Here is a 14,173-nt window from a genome sequence, read left to right as displayed (position 1 = left end):
GTCTTGAATGATATTTGACAAGAAGGACTGCTTACTGTTAAATATTTGTCCATGACCCTGCCTGAATTTGTTAAAATCAGATTTCAAATAAATGAATCCGTTGGACTTTTAGGAGTCAAAATTCAGTTGGTGACGATCAGTATTTTGCTGACCACCATGACATTATGCCCAAAAATTCAGTGCTTAGCTGTGTCTGGGCTTTAGTATTCAATTGTCAGGTTTACAGAGCCAATGAAACCATGGCCAACCACATAAAGGCCCCCTTTTATCAAGCCACATAAGGATTTTTTTTTATCGCAGGGCACTGCAGTATAAGCTCCATTGCTCATAGGAATTCTACGAGTGTTGGAGCTTTTACCACAGTGCCCTGCGATAAAACCCCCAAATGTGGCTTGATAAAAGGGGATCAAAGTTGGACTGAATTTTTTATGCGATTACATTGGCTGGCTAAGTGCTTTATTCTGTCCCTGGAATGCCCACAAAATAGCTGGTTTTGAGTTGGACAATAAATTAAGTGGTACTTAATATGAGCAGCTAGCCCCGAATAAGTGATTTATCCAGCTAGGAGCCATTTCTGGCTGGTTAAATCGCTATGAATATCTACCTCCTGTTGTTTAGACAAAGCTCATCTGGGAGCATTCCAAATCTATCATCAAATATTGTGATCTGCTTCCATTCACACAAATATTGCAATCTCTTGAGAGATATTTCAAGAAAACAATAGCTTATCTTATTTACCCTTTGAAATTTGTTGAACTAACAGAAAAAAAAATCACGTGAGAGGCAGAGAGCATATAATATTAAGTACTTAAATTATTCCACCATTGTCTAGAAACTGTTCAATTTGGACTTACATCACAAACTAGATATTTCTAGGAACTTGCAATTTAAAAAGATCAACAATACTTTAAAATCATTATTTAAGAGACATTTTAAAAATAAAAATAAGTGTTTAAACTTCTGCAAAATAGCATACATCTTGTCTCTCCTTTAACTTGAAAGGCAGTTTTTTTCCAGCTTTCAGTAACCAGGTAGGAAAACATGCATGTGAAAATTTGCTTGTATTTCACTCCCGTAGAGGATAGGAAGTGAAACAAAGAATTTGAATTATTTTTCTCTTATAGCTCTAGCCAGCTAAGAAAAGGGGGATGGTATTTGTTATAATACATTTCTATGGTTACAGTCAAAGCAGTTTACATAGTACATACAAACATTTAGGGTCTGATTCTCTAAATGGGTGTCCCGATTGTAGGCAGCGGTAGGCATCCTATCACCATCTGGCATTCAATTGGGATGCACATTTTTAGGAAAAAAAACTCCCCGAAGCAGGACACCTACATTGTAGGCATTTGTTGCGGATTTAGGGAAACACGTAGGGTCACCTAAGCTTGTCCAAGGTTAGGCATGGGCGTGGTTTCACCTGGAAGTAGCCATGGGTGAGTTTAAGTGGCCCTAGGTGTCTCTCTAGAGTTGTGACCGATGCCTGAAAAGTAAAGTAGACATGGCCGGCTGAGCTGATCACGGCATGGGAATCCCTGATCAGCTGAGCCGACAGAACTCCCCAAAGCCGCAGCTTCGGAGAGTCCTGCTTGCTCAACTGATCAGGGATTCCTGTGCCTCAATCAGTTGAGCTGGCTGCAGCAGAGGACCCCCCCACAAACACCCACACCCAAAATCTGCAGGAGCGATGCCCACTCCCTCCTTCCTAACACTGCCTGACATGCCCCTCTATTGGTGATTGCCAAGAGGGATGCCCATTCCCTCCTTCCTAAGACTCTTAATCCCCCAACACTCCCTTCATGGGAGTGGGAATGGGAGTAACCTGTGGTATTTGGGACAATCGGAGTCTTAGGCCACGCCCAGTGCATCTCTGGATGCACCGGGAAGGAGGCCTAAAGCCCTGATTGACCCTGGTGCTTAAGGCCCTTCCTGTGGGAGAAGTTTTAGGCATCTGGCCCAATTAGGGCCTTAAGCTCCTCTCCGGTGCATCCCAGGATGCACCAGGAAGGGGAAGGCCTACCATTTTGAAGAGGTGGGCCTGCCAACTGCAGGAAATAGGCACCCCTCAGGCAGGCCTTATTTCAAAAGGTACAGGGGTGGGGGGTGTCAGGGTGAGCTTAGGGTGTTGGGGGTATAGGGGATTTGGGGGCAACAGCAGGATGGGGGGTTTGTCGGGGGATTGAAGGTCTTAGGTAGGAGGGAGTGGGCATCCCTTCTGCCAATCACCAATGGGAGGGTGTCAGGCAGTGTTAGGAGGGAGTGGGCATCCCTTCTGCCAACTTCAGGGGTGGGTATGGAGGTCCTCTGCTGCAGCCAGCTCAGCTGGGCACTAGTTAGAGAATGGGGTAGGGGGTGGGTAGGCATCTGTTAGGGCTGACAATTTTGCATAGGATGCTGATACATGATTCTCAGCCACTTCTTAGGTGGCCGCTGAGACTGGCATCCTATACAGAATCAGTTCTTATTTTTACTTGAAGCAATGTAGGGTTAAATGACTTGCCCGGAGTAACAGGGAGTTACAATAGGAGTTAAACCTGGTTCCCCTATTCTCAGGCCACAGCAGTAACCATTAGGCTACACCTCTACTTTATTCATATAACTGTAAGAAGACCAAATATTGTCCAAAATATCAAGGTACAAATCTTAAATACGACTACAAGCATATATGGAGAGCCAGTGCAATCTAATCAAGAACAGAATAACCCTTTCAAATTTGTGAGCTCTATAGATTAATCTCACCACTTTATTCTGTAACATTTGCAACCCTTTCAATATTTTACCAGTACAGATTAAATATATAATATGGCAATGGTCAATTTGGGATAGTAGTACAGCCTGATAAAGAACCCTAAAATGTTCATAACAGAAGCAATTCCTAATCTGTCTCAGTTTCCTCAACTTCTAAAATATTATCTTTGTCAACAAGTTTAATCTGAGACTTGATTGTTAAATGAGAATCTAATAACATCTCCAGTACTCTAAAAGAAGCTTCTAATGGAAGAAAATCATTATAGATCATAACATCAAAATGGGTTATCCTAATCTTCTCATTCTCAACCAACAGACATGAGAGAAAAACACATCTGAAATTCGTTTCCCCACCGGCTAGAGGATGCAAATATAAGAGATACCATCAACAACTTCTATCGTATCAAGCAGCCTTATGGGGCAAAGACTTAGAAAAACTAATTACACACACAAACAACTATGGTGAATTTAGGAAACACCTAAAAACATACCTGTTCTCGAAATACCTAGGTAACGATTCAGGACAATAGCCCCCTTCGTAATCCCACCCAGATCTGATCTTGAAAACTGTTAACCTCTAATCTCTAACTATGAATGCTCCACTCAATTTATGGAATTTTTCTAATTCATTGTAAATCGCACGGAACTTCACGGTCCTGCAGTATATAAACTGTTGCTATTATTATCACTGTTGTTACTATCAGATGTTCTCAGCTATACTCTGTAAGTCGCTGTCTGTACAGTTTCTCTTCGTTGTAAACCGCCTAGAAGTCACAAGATTGTTGGCGGTATATAAGAATAAAGTTATTATTATTATTATTATTATTAATCTTCCTAAAAGCTCCAGAATTGTGTAATATGAGCACTCTATAGCTGTAACTAGTTGTGATATAATTATTACAAAATCTTTAGTTTCTACTCTTTTCACTTTGTCTCTAAACATGAATCACAATTTCTTAGATTACAGGAAAAAGCTGCTGACACCATTGAATCTCTGCAAAAGGCTGGTATTAAAGTGTGGGTCTTGACAGGAGACAAAATGGAAACCGCTGCAGCCACTTGCTATGCCTGCAAACTTTTCAGAAGAAACACACAATTGCTTGAGCTGACTACAAAGAAAATAGAAGAACAAAGTTTACATGATGTTCTGTTTGAACTAAGCAAAACAGTGCTAAGGCACAGCGATACCTTAACCAGGGACAACTTCTCAGGGTATGTAAGAAGCTTGTACTGTAAATATGTTTAATGTTGTAGCTGGAACAACTAAAGAGAAGGCCATATGGGTAATGTCATAGCTGGAACAACAACAGAATAGATGGCAACACAGTAGGTGCTAATATTGTTCAAATTGACGTACTTTATTTAAAATAATAATATAGAAGACTTTACACGAATCATGTTTCGGCCAAAGGGCCTGCCTCAGGAGTCAAAAATAGATCTAAACAATTAAAAATACAAAAACTAAGTAAATAAAAGCAATATTAACAAAAAAAATAGTCAATTAGTATAACAATTAAATGGGATGTGTTGTAGAAAATAAGTCACTTACAATAAAAAATCAAGAGGACTGAAGGGAATTTCATTTAACAATAAATAAATAAAATAATAAATAATTTTGACACTGGAGTATTGATTTATTTTTTTCTTGTAAAAAATGTCATGCATAAGAACAGTCCCATAAATCTAAGATCATATTACATTACAAGGGTCCTTCAAAAAGTTTCCACACTTTCATGTATTTTCATTGGAAAAGGGAAATGGGGTAGAAGTGGTAAGAGGGCATGTCGTAGAATGTCAAGTGACTAGTAAGGCAAGCCAGCTCACCTTGCAGGTAGTGATGTAATTTGCTTTTGAGATATTTTTTTTTTTTTAAGTGTTTAAAAAATAAAAGTGCAAAAACTTTTTGAAGGTCCTTTGTAAATTAAGAAAAGAGCAATACATTATCAAAGATCATATATTTTAAACTGTTACCTTTGTTCAATATTGGTGTGTTTGATACCATTCTGTTTTCATTTTTTACCTCCCATTTATCTCTTACTGGGCTCCCTTTACAAAGCCACAGTAGTGATTTCCACATGGCAACCCAGCCCATGTGAATGGGCTACATTGCTTTTTCCGCACCAGGAATTTGTAAAAGGGGCCCATAATGAACACAATGGCTATAATACAGCTTTATATAAGTTTGCACATCTTTTTTTATATATCACATTTTAGATGATATATTCTTTTGTATTGATTTTATTTTGATGTTTGCATAGCATCTTTCTCCTTTTGCACTGTACACTGCACATTTTGTTTCCCATCATAGTTTTATCACTTTTTATATATTGTGTTTCAGTTCATTAGAGTTTCCCTTTTTCCATTTATGTACTACAGAATGTATTTTACAATCCCCCTCCCCCTTTTTGTAAAACTGTGGAAGCAGTTTTTAGCACAGGCCGGCGCACTGAATGCTCTGCGGTTTTTCCAACACTCATAGGAACTCTGTGAGTGTCAGGAGAAGCGTAGAGCATTCAGCGCACCGGCCTTTTCGCGGCTTTATAAAAGGGGGGAGGGTATATCCTGTATTGTTTCATCAGTGGCAGTATATTCTATGTTTTCATTCTATTGGAGTGAGTTTTATACTGTATAGCATTCCGCCACTGCTAGTCTGTTTCACTTTGAAATCTGTAGTGCTTCATCATTGATCTAATTTACTAATTTCTGCTTATGTTTCACATTAAGGTATATGTCAATTGCATTGCCTTTTTAAAGTTTTCTTTCAGAACCCCAAATGGCAGGGTAGTAGACAGCTGAATTACATGTCTATTAAAGTTGATAGGAGGTAAAACAATGGCAGAAATCAAGCACACATGCAAAGAGATCTTAGAATCAGAAGTTATCATGCCACTGTAGCGGGCCATGGTGCGACCCCACCTGGAATACTGCATCCAGCACTGGTCACCGTATTTGAAGAAGGACACAGTACTAATCAAAAGGGTCCAAAGAAGAGCAAGTAAAATGGTTAAGGGGCTGGAGGAGTTGAAAAGAGGAGACTGAGAGGGGACATGATTGAAACGTTCAAGATAATGAAGGGCATAGACTTAGTAGATAAAGACAGGTTGTTAACCCTCTCCAAGGTAGAGAGAACGAGAGGGCACTCTCTAAAGTTAAAAGAGGATAGATTCCATAAAAATGTAAGGAAGTTCTTTTTCACCCAGAGCGGTAGAAAACTGGAATGCTCTTCTGGTGGCTGTTGTAGGGGAAAACACCCTCCAGGGATTCAAGACAAAATTAGACAAGTTCCTGCTAGATCAGAACGTACGCAGGTAAGGCTAGACTCAGTTAGGGCTCAGGTCCTTGACCTAGGGGCCACTGCAGGAGCAGACTGCTAGGCACAATGGACCACTAGTCTGACCCAGCAGCGGCAATTCTTATGTTCTTATATTATAACACTGATGAGTGAGTTCTCAAAGAGCATAGTAGGCAGGTATAAATGATTAGGCTGGATGGACCAAGTGATGCTTTTGTGTTAGCATTTTCTTATTTCTACTGGTTTATCTTGAACTTTTGTCAATTTTGCAGATTTTCCACTGATATGCAAGATTATGGTTTGATAATTGATGGCGCTGCATTGTCACTTATAATGAAACCCAGACAAGATGGGAACCCTGGCAACTACAAGGAGCTCTTCCTTGAAATTTGCAGGAACTGTAGTGCCGTTCTCTGCTGCCGAATGGCACCACTTCAGAAAGCACAGGTTTGCTTTAATATTTTGTTTTGCTGATTGCATGGTATCCCTGTTGAACCTATATGTGATCATATTTAGGAAAAGTTGAATAAAGTCACCAGAAACAGAAAATGAGGTTTTAATGAATTCTGTCAGAGCAAACAATTTGTAATATAATAGTCCAAATGCCATCTTTTTATGTAAGAAAAGAGTTACAGAAATTCAACCATGTAATTTTGCAGACTGCTTATGGACTCATGACATGAAAAATGGACCGTTCTTAACATTTAGGATCTGGTACTGTAGTCACCATTTCCCAGAAATGCTCACATATGTGAAATCACTATTAAATGTAGTCTTCTACTAAAACTTGAAATGTTCAAGGGCTGTTTTAATGGCCAGAAATCCCCAGTAGAAAGTAATGCATTTTTTTACTGAATAAAATGTATAATCCCATTTTTCAGGAAGCTGGGTCCTATTACCATGTTTCTCTGAAAATAAGACAGTGTCTTATATTAATTTTGGGTCCAAAAAAACACACTAGGGCAGTGTGCCAGATTTTAAGAATAAATGGGACACCCATGTGGGATCACTACGTGGGTCAGGGCAAAACATTGGCTAATCTTAAGGGGAGGGTCTATAGAGTGGGCAGACTTGATGGGCCTTGGCCCTTTTCTGCCGTCATCTTTCTATGTTTCTATGTTTCTAACAATCATCTCTCCCTTCCTCTCCTCTACCCCAATTCTTCCTCTTTTCTTTCTCCCCCCTCCCCATGTGCAGCAACATTCCTCCCCTCTCACACATCCCCTTGTGCAGCAGAACCTCACCGACCCTCCCACCTTAAGACTGACATATCTGCGCTACAAGGCCTCCTAAAGTAGCAGGGATGGGAGTTGCTGAATATATGAGTCCGATTTTTTTCAGCAAATCAGGCAGCACTAGTGTCAGGGATAGAGTCAGGGACATTCGGGGGGGGGGGGGCGGGGAGGGCTTCGGGAGTCGATCTTAACTAGGTCTTATATTAGGAGCATCTTTAAAAATCATGCTAGGGCTTATTTTTGGGATAGGTCTTATTTTCAGGGAAACAGGGTCTCAACATTCAACTAACTTTTAATTTGAGAACAGTTCGGTTGGTATAACAGACATTGCTTCAAACTGGCAATGCAAAAACAGAATAAATGGGTTATTAATTTATTTTAAAAATTTATCACCCATTTAAAACTTAAGCAAGTTACATAAACAAACATACATAAAATCAAATACCAAAACCTAAGACAGCAAATTCTAAAAAGGGGAGTAATGCAACTGATTTGCCACATATCATTTCTTCTCTTATTTCCCCTTATAAATACATTCCTCCTCAATATCAATAATAACAAACGCCTGCACAAATAAATGTTTTTAGTGCCTTACGAAACTGGTCATAGCTCTTATATAATCACATGTTACCTGGCAGCTTATTCCACATTTTTGCTCTTGCAGTTTGAAAAGAGCAGATTGTTCTGTTGTCACATATGTAGCATCTTCAACCACTAACTGCATTAATGATTCAGATCTTAGATTCTTTTTAGGAATATACACAGACAATACTTGTTTCAAATACCAAAGTGCTTGATCATAAAGAACACGATATACAATTGTCAACACCTTAACCTGAATTCTCCAAACAATGGGAATGGGGAGGGGGGGATGCTAGACAGGGGGAGATAAAAGGAGAAGGGCTACTGCTATATAAGGGGAGCAGGGAATAGGGGGGGGGGTGCTGCTGGACAGGGAGGAGGTAAAAGTAAGGGAGAAGGGCTGCTAGCACCTTTTAATGTAACGGGCTAAACAACTAGTTTACAAATAAGCAAAGACACTTTATTAATTTGGAGATATTAATTGGGAAGAATACATACTTTGTAAACGGGTTTCTACCAGAGCCTCTAATGTAAATATAAAATATAAATACTCAGCTGATGAGAACCCCCAAGCTGTCAGTTGAGGACTTCTTTTGCAGTTGGCCGGGGGTCCCTTTTGCCAAGTTTGGCAGGCAACAGTAGCGTCCTTGAATCACAGATGCTGCCACTTCAGTGGCTCATGGATGCTGCCAGCGACTGCACGCTTGGTGGAGGGGAGTTCTGGCTATCTCTAGAGGAGGTCCTCTGCTGGCGGTGCTTGGGGATCCCCACCAGTCACAGCAAGGGTCAGCAAGTACTTCAACACTGTAGAAATAAAACCAGAAATGCATTTCCTTTTCTTTTGAACACAATACAAAGACATCTGCTATATACATTTTCCAAAGCTAACATATTTTAGTCAATAAATTCCGGGTTTTTTAACATCTGTTATATACTAATGGCTGTAATAACTTATTTACAGCTTTTGTCCCCACATTCTTGAGTTTTACAGCATTAAAGCTTGCTGTAATTGGGCAAGGAAGTCATAATGCTCTCTACGACGACATCTAGTCTGAATTTCTTCCAATAAGTAGTCACTACAAAAAAAACTGATGCATCATCCCAATTAACACAAAAAGCCCAGTTCTACTCAACATTCTGAGACTCAATCTCTGCTCTTGCCTGCTTCCATATTAGCATTGTTTGACAACTGCAAATCCACATTAGAATACCATTGTCTGCCCAGATGTACATTTGTTTATGTTTGGTTATGGATGATGCATCTTCCCTGATTTACTTTGAAAAAAACAGAAAGTTGGTATCTTGTCATCATTGACTGACTTTAGTAAAACAGCTCTCAACAGTACTTTATACAGAAGTAGCAGCATGAAGTGGAAAAGGTAAAGATGTTTTCAAAAGAATTTTTATTTTCCTAGATTGTTAAACTTATTAAAGCCTCAAAAGAGCATCCAATAACATTAGCAATCGGAGATGGAGCAAATGATGTCAGTATGATTCTAGAAGCACATGTTGGGATTGGTAAGTGTTTTGTGTCATATGTTTAAATGTATTTGCAAAAGAACCAGAGAAAAAAAAATATCATTGCGAAAGGAAAGAGAAAATTAGACAATGCTGTAGATTATCACTTTGCACAGGGTAACACAGAAAAGTACTTCTATCTTCACTTTGTTATATTATGTGTGATCTTATATCCCTCCGAATCCTCATTAGAGTTCTAGGCAGGTTACAAGCAGCACATTGCTACATAGAATTTTATATAGAGTTAAACATAAAGGAAGATAAACTAAATTCCTTCTTTGCGTCCGTCTTTACGAAAGAGGACACCGCAACAATACCAGAAGCAGTGAAAATGTTTAGAGGAGTAATAGAAGATAGCCTCACCACAGTTGAAGTGGACTTGGACCAGATCGACAAACTTAAAAGTGACAAATCCCCTGGACCGGATGGAATTCACCCGAAAGTCTTAAAAGAATTGAAGGTTGAAATCGGAGAGTTATTGCAAAAACTTGCCAACCTGACAATCAGAACTGGACAGATACCGGACAACTGGAAGATAGCAAATGCCACACCAATTTTCAAAAAAGGATCAAGAGGAGAACCGGGTAACTAAAGACCTGTGAGCCTTACGTCTATCCATGGAAAGATGATTGAAGCACTCATCAAGGATAGCATAGTCCGGCACTTGGATACACATGACTTGATGAAACCCAGTCAAGATGGTTTCAGGAAAGGAAAATTATGTTTAACGAATTTACTTCAATTTTTTGAGACTGTGAACAAACAAATTGATAGTGGAAAGCCGGTGGACATAATATACATGGACTTCCAGAAAGCTTTCGACAAAGTTCCACACGAGACTTCTCAGGAAACTACAAAGCCATGGAATAGAGGGAGATATACAAAGATGGATATGCAAATGGCTGGAAAACAGAAAGCAGAGAGTGGGCATAAATGGGAAGTTCTCTGACTGGGAGAAAGTGACTAGTGGTGTACCCCAGGGCTCGGTACTTGGGCCGATCCTATTTAATATTTATATCAATGACCTGGAAGAAGGAACATCCAGTGAGATCATCAAGTTTGCAGATGACATAAAGCTATGCCGGGCAATCAGATCACAGGAGGATAGCAAGGAACTCCAGAGCAACTTGTATCAGTTAGAGAAATGGGCAGAGAAATGGCAGATGGAAGTTCAACGTGGAGAAATGCAAAGTAATGCATTTAGGCAGTAAGAATAAGGAACACGAATATAGAATGTCAGGTGCAACTCTGGGTAAGAGCGAACAAGAAAAGGACCTGGGTGTACTGATAGATAGGATCCTGAAGCCGTCAGCACAATGTGTGGCGGCAGCAAAGAAAGCAAATAGAATGTTGGGCATGATAAAGAAGGGAATCACGAGTAGATCGGAGAGGGTCATAATGCCGCTTTATAGAGCAATGGTCAGACCCAACTTGGAATACTGTGTCCAACACTGGTCTCCCAACCTAAAGAAGGATATAAAACTGCTGGAGAGGGTGCAGAGGCGAGCAACAAAGCTAGTAATGGGTATGGAGAAACTGGAATACAAGGATCGACTTATGAGACTGGGATTGTTCTCCCTTGAGAAGAGGAGACTGCGAGGGGATATGATTGAGACCTTCAAAATGCTGAAAGGAATCGACAAAATAGAGCAGAAAAAACTATTTACATTGTCCAATTTTACATGGACAAGAGGACACAGAATGAAGCTGAGGGGGGACAAGTTCAGGACGAATATAAGGAAGTTCTGCTTCACGCAGAGAGTGGTTGACACCTGGAATGCTCTCCCCGACGAGGTTATTGCGGAATTGACCGTCCTAGGATTTAAAAGCAAACTAGATGCACATCTCCTTATGAGGGGCATAGAAGGATATGGGTGACTACAAATTATGCCAGGTGTACACCTGGGAGGGCCTCCGCGTGTGCGGATCGCCGGACTTGATGGTCTGATCCGGAGATGGCACTTCTTATGTTCTTATATGCTATAAAGAATTATATATCCTATAAAAAGTTATCAAATTGTGCATAAAGTTATCAAATCGTGCATTTTTCTGAGTATTGAGCATTATTGTTGTAATAATTAATTCTGTTCTTTTCTACTTGTCCTGATTTATTTTAACATTTTATGTACATCAACATTTTGTAAACTGTTTTGATATAAAACGGTATAGAAATTTTTAAAATAAATAAATAAAAATAGCAGCTGACCATGAACATAGTCTTTATTTTGGGTAACTTGTATTATTTGCAACTCCCCTTAACTTTTGGCTTCCGATGTGACTTCTGAAATGGCTTGTTTTTCAGGAGTTATTGGTAAAGAGGGACGTCAAGCTGCAAGGAACAGTGACTATGCAATTCCAAAATTTAAACATTTGAAAAAGATGATACTTATTCATGGGCACTTTTACTATGTCCGGATAGCTGAGCTTGTGCAATATTTCTTTTATAAGGTAGGTGGTCTCTACTACCTTCTGCTCTCTTATGTTCTATGTGATGTGGAAGGGCATTTTCAATATGACATCTAAATCTGATTTTGGATGTTATAAAAATGGCCATTTCTTAGATGTGTTTGTTCTCAGGGTGTCTATCTTTTTGAACCATTTTTGAGAAAAAAAAAGTCTAAATGAAAAACCCATTAAAACCAATCATTGGACATAGTAGGGGCCAACATTCTTAGCAGATTGGCCACACAGACATCCCATCAGAACAGTGGAGCACCCAGGGAGCATTGCAGTGAACTTCACATAAAAGGTCCCATGTACATATATCACCATAACCTCCAAAACTCACCCACAACCTACTGTACTCAACTGTATACTTCTCCAATAGATCTTATGCCTGCAGATGTCACCTATATGTGTCAGTACAGTAGGTTTTTGGTTGGCTTACACTTTCCCCCACAAGTGTACTAGTTAGAGTAAGATATGGCCCTTAGTCCCTTCTCTGTAGTCCACTGCACTGACCACCAGGCTACTCCAGAGACCTGCTTGTTGCCCTAATATAACTAGACATAACATCTGAAGCTGTCATACAGGCTGGTATGTATTATTTTTTTCACATCTTTGGGGAGTGGGAGGGGTCAGTAAACACTAGGGGAGTATAGGGGGCATGCAGCGGTCATCTGGTCAGTTTGGCTGCATTTTTGGCACTTATTGAAACAGGTCTAACCTCAGAAATCCAAGTTTTGCCCCAGACATTTTTTGCAATGTTCCATTATTGCAAAAAACCATCCAAATCATAGATCTGCCCTAATCCTATCCAAAATGCATGCCCCCTTGAGATTTAGAAGCACTTCGGAGAAACATAGAAAACCATCAAAAAATGTTTTGAAAGTGGCAATTTGGATGTTTTAGTAAATAAAACACGCAAATGCCACATTGTGCCATTTTTTGGACATTTTTCTCTTTTGAAAATGAACCTCAGTTTGTAGAGCTCATAATCAAAAAAACTAAAATGTCCAAAAAAACCGCCTAAGTCAGCACTTGGAAGTCCTAATCACTGGGACATCCAAGTACTGATAATCAAAACCCTTTCCCTGGACGTCTAGCGAGACATTTCTCCTACTGTACATCTATAGTTCCAGGAGACATTTTGGGAGATGTGTTAAGGGAGTGTTTTGGGCAAGCTTTGGGTGTGATTAACATGGATGTCTTGCAACAATAACCTTTTCCAAGATGTCCTAGACAGAACTTAAACACTTCTAAAATAAGTCTAGCCCAAAATGTCTTAAGTGCCCACAAAGTTACCCAAACTGACCAGATGACCACTGGATACATTAAGGTATGACTCCCCACTACTCCAGTGGTCACTGACCCCCCCTCCCATCCCCAAAAATCAGAATGAAAGAGTACATACTTGTCTCTAGAACATCAGCACCTGGTATGGGAAGTCCTAGTAGACATCACTCAAGTGTCTTAAGTAACCTGGTGGATGGACTAGTGAATCATAGAGAGGAGGATCCAGTCCCATAAGTCACTCTAACCACTACATTTATGGTAGAAAGTGTGAGGCCCCCAAAACCCTACTCTACTGCCATATAGATGCCATCTGTAGCCATTGAGGGCTATTGTGTGGTAGATAGGTGAGTCTAGTAGTTTTTCAGAGAGTTTTGGAGGGCTCAGCATAAATTATAATGGGTATATGGTGAGATGTACTTCTGGCACACTTTCTATGAAGTTCACAGCAGTGCCCTCTAAGGTGTCCCATTACTTTGTTAGCATGTCTATATGGCCAGTTCATCATAATGTTGGCCCCTCCTACATCCAAATGGTCTGGATTTGGATGTTTCTGTGGTTGAAAATGGGGTATAAAGTCAGGTGTCCTAAGGATTTGACATCCTGAAGGCCTAAATGTTCAACTAGGTGATTGTCAGAAAAAATATTGGATATCTAGCAGTTTAGCTTTCAAAAATGGACATTTATGTGCTTCAGACTTTGGATGTTTAGTGAGAAACATCCAAATCGGACTTAGATGTCCTTTTCAAAATGGCTCTCTGTATGTTTGGTATATTAGGGTAAGTGCAGAACTTTAATGCCTTTGACTCTTTCTTTCAGAATGTCTGCTTCATTTTCCCTCAGTTTTTATACCAGTTCTTCTGTGGTTTTTCACAACAGGTTAGTAAAATGATTTTATTTTTGTTTTATTATCTTTCCTTATAAGCTGAATCTCAAGGAGATAATCGAGAGTAACTGCAGTTTCCTTATTGTTCCAGCAGACTAGCCCAAATGTGTGGGCTTATGCCCTCCTGCCAGTGGGTAGTGACTGAGAACATAAGAACAGCCATATTGGGTCAGACCAGTG

General features: G+C 39.8%; 1 protein-coding gene across 2 annotated transcripts in view; it reads left to right on the top strand.

Moving 5' to 3' along the window:
* The window catches only part of ATP11A (ATPase phospholipid transporting 11A), a 413,748-nt gene that overhangs the window by 350,919 nt on the left and 48,656 nt on the right, over positions 1-14,173 (top strand). For both annotated transcript variants that reach the window (XM_033948051.1, XM_033948052.1), the window contains exons 19-23: positions 3,709-3,960; positions 6,313-6,487; positions 9,273-9,375; positions 11,678-11,823; positions 13,927-13,986. In XM_033948051.1, coding sequence (XP_033803942.1) covers positions 3,709-3,960; positions 6,313-6,487; positions 9,273-9,375; positions 11,678-11,823; positions 13,927-13,986 — 736 coding nt within the window. The remainder of the gene's footprint in view (positions 1-3,708; positions 3,961-6,312; positions 6,488-9,272; positions 9,376-11,677; positions 11,824-13,926; positions 13,987-14,173) is intronic.

This window comes from Geotrypetes seraphini, chromosome 6, assembly GCF_902459505.1.
Source record: "Geotrypetes seraphini chromosome 6, aGeoSer1.1, whole genome shotgun sequence".
In the NCBI taxonomy this organism is placed as follows: Eukaryota; Metazoa; Chordata; class Amphibia; order Gymnophiona; family Dermophiidae; genus Geotrypetes; species Geotrypetes seraphini.
This window is presented reverse-complemented; position numbering and strand designations above follow the sequence as displayed.